General features: G+C 36.3%; 1 protein-coding gene across 1 annotated transcript; it reads right to left on the reverse strand.

Annotated features, from left to right (window-relative positions):
* Positions 1–3,467: 3,467 nt before the first annotated feature.
* Positions 3,468–7,880, reverse strand: LOC122594919 (protein argonaute 2-like). Its single transcript, XM_043767203.1, has 3 exons — positions 7,380–7,880; positions 5,463–6,627; positions 3,468–5,167 (listed from the first exon to the last, which is right to left on the reverse strand). The coding sequence occupies exons 1-3, from the start codon at positions 7,807–7,809 to the stop codon at positions 3,775–3,777; spliced, it is 2,988 nt and encodes a 995-aa protein (XP_043623138.1). The 5' UTR covers positions 7,810–7,880; the 3' UTR covers positions 3,468–3,774.
* Positions 7,881–9,585: the final 1,705 nt, after the last annotated feature.

A 9,585-nucleotide genomic window follows, 5' to 3' on the forward strand; every position in this document is an offset into this window, starting at 1 on the left:
ACTTTCGGGTATAAAGGGGGGGGGGGGTACGGACACATATATTCATGAACAATTTTATTTAAAAAGAAAACCAAAATCATTCACGATATATCTAATCCTTATTCCATGAATCGGTAGTTTTTTGAAGTAACCACAACATTGTTGAGCATTAATCGATTTATGGGGGTTTTCATTTTGAGAGGTTTTGTAATCGCTTTTTTGGTAAATGGAATTTAGGGTTTTACTTTCGGGTATAAAAAGGGGGGAAAGGGGGAGTAACTAGATAGTGGGGTGATCTATTACGTTAATGACTTACACGTGTCCATCACGTGCACAGTTAACGCCTCTTTATAACGGATCCATCAAAAATGGACCGAAATTGCGAAGAATAGTTAAAATAGAAACCTCATTGCAACGATAGTTGAAAATGGACCACAAGGTACAAACCACAGGGACTAATTTTGCCATTAGTTTTTTTTATTTTAACAAAATAAAGAACTAAAAGATTCTCCACTAAAATACCAAGAAACACACTCCACGTATCATGTGAGCTATGTGGGCCTTACGTAACTTTCTTATATCAAATTGCTCCTTTACTTTGACTTTTAAGTATTTAACTTAAATTTTTTTTTTTTGTATATACGTAAAATATAAGTTCGAAGATATGACTATTTTCATATTTTACTTAGAATGGGTGTTCACAGATATGTGTTTGACAAATAAAAAAATATGCATTTTGTAGTTAAAGATAGGTATATAGTGAGTGATAAAGTATTAAGTATTAATAAAAGAAAGATATAAATTGAGAAAAGAAACACATGAGGCTGGTTCTTATAGCACTTCTTCCTCCACATCCGACGCCGTCTGACGCGTTGGAGGGGAAAGTTGCTATTAACACGGGGTGCGAGTGTCGGCTTAAGGTTTTTGGAGGCCTTAAACGAGATTAGTTTTGGTACATAGTTCATTAGCATATAAACTAAAATAAACAAAAAAAGCAAATTAAAATGGTAGCCCGACTTATGGTATTGAACTACTAATAATAAAAAATGCAGATGTTGATGCAAAAATCAATAATAATTAAAAGGGTGTTATTGCAATGCAAATTATATAATAGAACATTGTCCAAAGTCCAAACATTAAGTTTTGTATATAAAATATTGAGGCCCTAGATTTTTGGGGGCCTAAAGCAATCGTTTAGTTCCATTGTACTGTTGAGTCACCTATGGGTGCGTCCAAGACGGCGTCAGGGATTCTTCTAACTTTAGATGCGCATTCAAAGGTGATGTGGGGTCCATTTTTGCGTTTGAACAGTTGGGAATAAAAAAACTTTTTCAAACATATTTTTAAAATAATGAAAGAATAGAGGGTTATAAGGAAGGGTATGTTCTTGGGGTGTTTTAGGAGAGAAAAAAATTGATGAATAATGGAAGAAAAGAGTTATAAGGAGTCACTTGATATGTGTGAAAAATTTGATGGATTAAGTAAAATAAATGTTGTGTATATAGATGAGACATTTGCATATGACGTACATTTCCTAATAAGGTTTGTTCCGTTAAAGTGTGAAAAAACTTTGATACGTTCAAAAGCAATATATGTTTATTATAGGTAAACTTACAAGGTTTGCTCAAATCAAGTTATTAGAGGAGTGTATTTTTTTTTTTAACATCAATATAATATATTTAATAGAATGAACCAAAATACATGAATGAAATATATGTATATATGCAAAGCACATGAAGGAGGCAAAAGTCAAAAGAGTGAAAGACACGAGAGGTGACAATCACGCCCATCATACATCTAACTCTTACGTCACGTTTGGTTCACATAATATTTTTGGAAATAATAATATGTGTTTAAGGAATTAAAATCTGAAAGAATAGAATTTAACGAAAAGTTTTTGATTTTTTGAAGATTCAAGTAAGAGATGAAATGAAATTCTTTCTCCCATCTCCAATGAATGGAGATTCCATCAAATGTAGGAATGTTTACATTCTAACGGAATGTGATTCCTCAATCTTTAACCAACCAAACACGTTAAAAAATGGAATTCAATTCCAATTCCATCAGATTCCATCCAATTTTATAAACCAAACGCGACCTTACATTTCGTAACTTTAGAGATATATTGTCTAATCGGAAGTAATATTGTACTGTTTTCTTTTAATTTCTCCGACCAACCTAAAATATTTACTAACAAATTATGATTATCAATGCTAACCTCGTGAATAACCAATCATCTGAATGGAATTTCAATTATATTAAAAGGTGTTGGGAATGGCTGAAAGTATTTTCAGAAGATGTTCAAATGTTCATCTTTTGACGGCCCATTATTGCTAAATGAACCCCTAGCATGGCTGAAACACAAGAAGCAAACTTTAAAATTGATATCGAAAAGGCATTTGACTCTCTTAACCGGGTTTTCTTAGACTCCATCTTGCTTCAAATGAGCTTTTCAAAAAAGTGTGGGTAAGATCCATCCTATCTTCAGCTCGGGCCTCGGTTTTAGTGAGTGGCTCTGCTTTGCCTCTAGTTTATAAAGGTTAACTTTACCAAAAGTAAGAATTTTGGTGTATATATTCAGATGAAGACCAGGAGCTAATGGATCTCGCTACCTCTATTATGGTATGTATCATCAGCGTGCTGTTTCTATGACATGGCTCCAAACACATCGGAACATCTGTTCACTGCGTGCCAATTTATTGATAAGGTCTAGGCATTTGTCTCGGCTTGGTGTAAGATATCAAAGATATATACGCCTTTGGGCTCAAACATCTGCTAGGCTAATTAGTTCAATGATCTATTCTTTGGACCTGTGAGCATATTGGCGAAGATATTGTACTACAAGTATTGCTGTTTTCGCCTTTATCAAAATGATCAACTGTTCACATTGTTCATTTATTCTTACTTCTATTCCTTTTTAGACAAAGAAGGTGATAAATGTTTACTTTCTTATTGTCATTGCGAGTTCATGCACAAATATTTACGCGCATTATATGTAAACATGATATTCATGGTGTGGATATTAATTGGTCTTGTACAGTATCTGATAGCAGCATTAATAACCCTCCCGATTCCTGCATTCTTCATGAGCTGCTAGCATCGTCTTATCTGCTGTTTTTACCCAACTGTTAACAATGTTGTGGAACAAGGAGTAGCACTGGTCACCACTATCGGGTCATTAACCAATCAGACTTTGGATGTTATCAGCAACTCAGCGTACCCATAGCAAAGAAATTCACAGGTCAACACATGCCTTTTTCTGAGCTGCAACAAATGTATCTCTTTAGTATTTTCAATTTTTTGGGCGTCATATGCAGCATTATAATGCAAAATAACAAACGAATGGGTTCATCACATACACAGGAGAGCTGCACATTTAAACATAAACACACATACTTTGGATATGATAAAACATAGTAGCAACTTCAATCCTCTTTCACATTCTAAGACAAAATACTAACAAACGTCAAATAATATACACAGGATACTTCAGAGGTAATAAAATATAGTAGCAACTTCAATAGTCTTACACGTCTTAAAACGTAAACTGCCCTTCATCGTATAAACCGAAATGGAACGTGAAGGGTGGAACACAAGCACAGAAAACAACATAACTTTGTTTATTCGACACACTGACCCACTGACTCCAGAACGACTCCACACATACTTAATATTACTTGAAAAAGGAATACTGAAAAGAACGAAATGCATTAGATTCACGCACAAACTCCTTCTCTAGAAAAGGATGTTTGACCTGCGTATAGGCACTTCGACACCATCTCAAAGCTATCAGCCTCAAATGAAAAACATTGTATCCTTCAGGCTATCCTCAAGCTTCTCAAAGTACTGATTAAATGGGACCTGCATTTCAATTTCCGCCTCTTGAAACATCCGACCCCTATATGCCACAAGATCAGCATAGTACACTGGTGGAACTAGAGATACAGGTTTTGTGCAGCGAGCAAAGATATAGCACAAGTGATAAACCAGCTTCTGCATCTTATCTGATGTAAACCCAATCTCATCCCATATTGCAGTGTAGTGTGTCGGCTTACTCGTTCCAATACCTCCAAAATGGCTACAAAGGTAAAAGTCAAATTCAACCGGATGAACAATCATTGTATCGACCACTGTTCCCGGAGACACATTACCGAAGTCTTTACCATTATTTGGAAACAAACGTGTTGTGTGCCGTTTTTGAGCCACAACAAAAGTGACAAATGGACGGTAACTTTGAGTATAGATAGCTTTCTTCATAGCAACCATCTCTTTGTTGAGAACCATATCAAACTGCCCATCACTTACACCATCACGAAACACCACAATCTTGTTTGGTTTCACCCCATTAACCTCAGCATAAGCATTGATGAGGTCCAAACACACGCTCCCAAATTGCTCAATCTCTTCCTTCCGGTGGGTTTGTCGGGACATGCGAGCAGCATAACGAGTTGCGGCAGGCCAGTTCACTGAACCTACAATGGCTGCAATGGACGGGGCTGACGTGTTTGATGGAGCCGGATGATTGACATCAGCTCCAATGAACATATAACGATCTTTATCACTAAAACAAGGGAATCGCTCAATGAGTTCCACGTTGCTACCCCCTAACTTGGCATTGATCTTCATACCTAAATTGGCAAGAAACTGATCATTCGATTTGTTGGCATTTTGTGACAAACAACACTGAGTCAACACACCAATTTTGGTCTCAGAAACCCATTTAAGATACTTGTAGCCTTCATGTTTCTCAGACATCACACAGACAATCATTTGAGGTCGACCCTTAGCTTTTTCACAAATATCGACAACCCGATTAAGAACATCAGGGAGTCCATACTTATTGGAGAAAATCTTCATGTGGGCCTCCTCCACCCAAAGAGGTTTATCCATTTGTACCCCTATACTTTTGCATCGGTTCATCAATTTTGGAATGAACAATTCACGATTTAGCTGATAACGACGATCACCAGTAGTAAAATCTATCAGTGCCCATCTCTGAAGTGCTTTGCCCATCACTAAAGTTTTCCCTTGAAGAAGATTATAGTGACATTTTTGTTTGTCCACCGTTATGCTGTTGACTTTACCACTCGAACTGCCCAGCTTTAGTCGAGGAGCTTCCAATACTCGACCATCGACCTCTGTCATGTTCATTCCAACTCCGAGTTGAAAATTCTCGATCACTGCCGCACTGCAAATGTAATAAACACAAATATTAAAGCCATTAGCAGAAACATAGACTATGCGAGATTTCCTACTTGTTTGACCGAATTTTTTCCCTTCGCCTTTTAGCTATAGGTTCAGCGTGACCCATTTAAGATAAATACAAAACCTAGATGGCCAATTCCATCTAAATGGGTCAAAACTGTCACCTCCAACTATATAGAACAGATATTGATATACTTAATGGATGGAAATCTAAAATGATCTTATCATTATGTAAAAATTTTCAATATAAAAAGAAATCCAAATAAGTTGCAACATACCCGGGACGGCCAACATCATACTCTTCACCAACCATTCTGCAAATCTCGCTTCTGCGGATATCAGGAGCGAGGAGACACAAATCTTTTAGTTGCCTGGCAGCGTCCCTGCCCAATTGCTCCTTTGGAAATCTTCTATCTTCAGCCAAGAAACAAAACTCCATTGGAACATAGTTTGGCTTTTTACTATGTCCCAATGTCAAACAAGGGATACCCTTGTACTGTATCTCCTTACCCCATTTGTCACGAAAATAATCAGTAAGCTTGACCACTTTAGATTCTTTCCCTTCAAGATCTTCTAGCTCAAAAGAAATATCCCTTGTAAGTTTTTCAGTCAGCCCAGACACAATGTACTTCTGGTTTGTACGACGATGAGTCACACTCACCCTTAGTCCCCTCAACGCATACACAATTTTGCTCCCAAACTTTGTAATGTCACTAATATCATTAATCTCCCAAACGTACTCCTTAAGAAAATCAATAACGGGCATCCTCTTACGAAAAGGTATGGCAGAGTAGTCTGAACACATTACCAGCCCATTTGAAGTAACCTTTAAACTCTGTTGTGAGCCTCTATATGCAGCAACACCACAACGTAGGTCGTCTCCCCTTTGGTACTCACGTGGGTACATGCCTCTCCCAACCGAAACCTTCTCCCGGAAAAGATTTGCCTTCATTACTACATCGAGCGCCTGCAACACATCACGTGGGACTTGCATAGCATTTCCTTTCAAAAATTCCTGGAGCTTTGAAAGGTTCAATTCGTTACCATACTTGATGGTGCATGAATAAGACCGGCCAAATAACTCAACAGTGTAGGTTCCTGGTTTCAACGAGATTGCACTGTAAATGTTCTTTTCTCCATCATATGCAGTCTTAAGTTTAGGAAATTTATCAGGATATAAAGAACATAGCTCCTGTTGAATCAAACGCAGATCAGATTTTGGAATCGACTTTTTTAGGGGTCGGGAAGAAGATGACGACGCCTCTTGTTTAGCCTCGTGTTTGACATCTACATCATAGCGTAATATACACATTGATGGATCAAACTTGACTGGGAAGTGGTTAACAAGAAGCTTCACTTTGTGCATTGCAGCTGTGCCCCCATTGTCCGGACGCTTAATTGGTACATTAGCATGTTCGTTTGAAACTTCCTGAATCTGAAGATCTGTAAATAAAAATCTTAAAATTAGCGTACAAATTCTGAAAAAAAAAAAACAATAGGAATGTTTTACAAAAACAAACTTTACATGCATTGGGCTATAAATGTATCATACAGTTATTAAAAAACATATTCTCCAACAACTTCTCACACTTAAAGCTGGATAAAATTTTTTGAAACATGACAAAAATACCTCCCCTTTTTATGATAATATAGAAGTTATAATCAATATATAACTTTACCATGCCTCTCTATAGATGTACAGAGTTTTTAATGAAAAATTTCATTTTTTATGAGCGTATTTTATAATTGAAACAACAACATAGTGCATTTTAATCAAATTACAAAAATTTAGCATCTTTCTAAGATGAATTGTGGTAGAAAAATCTCTATTCTAAGTTATAAATACAATTTGAGAAGCTTCATTGCATTAAGCATTGTTTACTTCAAAATTGAAAATAAAACTACTAAAAAGCGTTTTCAAAGTGACCAATGATCTTCCAGAGATAAAAACTATTCTATAACTATTTACATACATATTTACAGCAAAAAGAACTATGTATATGGGTTTTATCTATAATGTTAGATTTATAAAAACGGTTTATCTGCTATAGTGCATTCTATATAATAACTAATCCAAAATATCTCGTTATAAATATATGCAAACTTAGCTCACCTAACAATCAACCAAATAATCGTAAATATACATACATATATATATATAGAGAGAGAGAGAGAGAATTAGTAAAATAATATACCAGCTACAGGATTGATGATCTGAGAAACAGTTGGTGGAGACCGATAGTCAACTGTAGACTGACCGGATCCAACAGACCGATCCGGCGCCCGATGATCCACCACATTCTGCCTAGTATTAACATAACCCGAATTCCGATTATTATTATTATAATTCTGATAACCGCCACGTGATGATCCTCTGCCTCGGCCTCCACCATAATAATCCTGTGGCGCTTGCTGCTGTGCTTGTTGATTGTAAGCGTTGTATTGTGACTGGCTTCGGCCACCACGTTGACCATAACCGCCGCGACCACCGTCACGTCCACCGCCGCGACCACCGTCACGACCACCGCCGCGACCACCGTCACGACCACCGCCGCCGCCGCGGTAGCCACCACGGGGATTTGAACCCCGATAACCGCCGCGATTGTAGGAATTCTGTTGTTCCATTGAGTGATCAGTTGTTTTGGATTAGTGTGTGTTTTTGTGTGTGTCAGAGAAATTGAGTTTTGATAGATTCGTGTGTCGGGTGTGAGTCGATTGAGTGTCCTTTATAGAGTGACGAAGTCTTCGGGGAAGTTTACGAGTCAGTCAGTAAATGACGATAATACCCTTATGCTTTGTTACCAAGAAAAGCAAAACATATACTAGAACCTTCGGTGCAAACAAAGTATAAGTGGGGTAGTTTTTTAGATAAGTACGAGTTTTTTTTTTTTGTTTTATTTTATAATTGATTGATTGTAAAAGTGCGGTTCGATGGATCAAACCGCACTTATTAAAATGGAGATTCCGATATGGGCTCTGTTTGTGGAGATATGAACAGATGGATGAGGTTTTAGGATTAATTGACGACTCACCGGCGCTAAAGAATATTGTTAGGGTTTTCAGCCGATTGTAAATGGTGTCATTGAATGAGGGTTACCTCTCCATATATAGGAGATGGTAACTTTGAGAGAAAGTTAGGGTTTTAGATTTCCTTTAAAATTTTGGCATGTCTATGATTATATTTATCTGATTTAGTTGTCATCTATATCCCTTAATATTTGGGATATGATTTATTATATACTAGGAAAGGATTTTGGTCTATCCTTTAATTGTGTAACCACCTTTGGACTTTTGAGTCCTTCAAATGTAGGCTTCATACACATTGCGCTTCGTATAGCCATTCTTAACAGTTTATTATCATGCGGAATCCACATGAATTCGTTTAGTATGAGGCTATACATAATGCATACATATACATATACAGAACTAAAGGTAACAAACATAATTCCTTTATTGATAGTTGAATGATTACAAATTTTTATGATTAACATCATGACAGGAACAGATTACAATCTATCGAGATAACAATAATGAATTAAATAATGACGGAACGATGAGGTATTGATCACTACCTCATATCTCTTAAATGATCCCTAAGCTATATGGTGGGTAACTGAATAACCAAACTCGTTAACCTAAACCCAAGACATAACCAAGTATATATAGTAAACACAATTACATATAGGTTGACCTTCGTATGGGCTTGAGTCTCAAATGAACTTCATAAAAACCTTGAAGTTCGTTTGACTCTCCAGGTTTGTATGGCATAAGCTTCTAATGCCATCATCTTCGTATTGAGCCCATTGATTAGAATTGCATTGCAACAACCACCATTTTATGAACTTACAATAACCGTGTCCAAAACGGAACTTGGATAAATAAGATGTTGATGCTCAAAGTTGTGTTGTGAGTTAACTAATGAGATGAGATATGGGAATCCCACATTATTCACGTGAATGGTGTTCTTTGGTAACTTGAAAGGGTGTTCCTTGGTGACTCGAAAGGGTGTCTTTTGGTGACTCGAAAGGGTGTCTCTTAGTGTCTCGAAAGGGTGTCCCTTGGTTTCAATTATGATATTATAAAAGTTTAACATGTAATTTTTTTTATGTATTTCACGGATAATAATTTAGTTGGAACGAAAACTGAAGTTTTATATTATAGTTTGACCTGTTAAAGTTTTTATGTTTTATATTATTTTTCATTATAAATTCATATTTTTTTTGTAATTTAAAGTAAACATCTGTGAAATCACACTTAAAGCTTGCATATTAGTAATATTATTATGGTTAAGTATCTGAGAATATATGTAACTTGTATATTTTTTATTGTGTGAAAACAACTTTCATCCGATTAATATGTAATTAACTTGCAAAATTAAACCAATCGTGTAAGTAATGGAAT

Source organism: Erigeron canadensis, chromosome 4 (assembly GCF_010389155.1).
Source record: "Erigeron canadensis isolate Cc75 chromosome 4, C_canadensis_v1, whole genome shotgun sequence".
Taxonomy (NCBI): Eukaryota; Viridiplantae; Streptophyta; class Magnoliopsida; order Asterales; family Asteraceae; genus Erigeron; species Erigeron canadensis.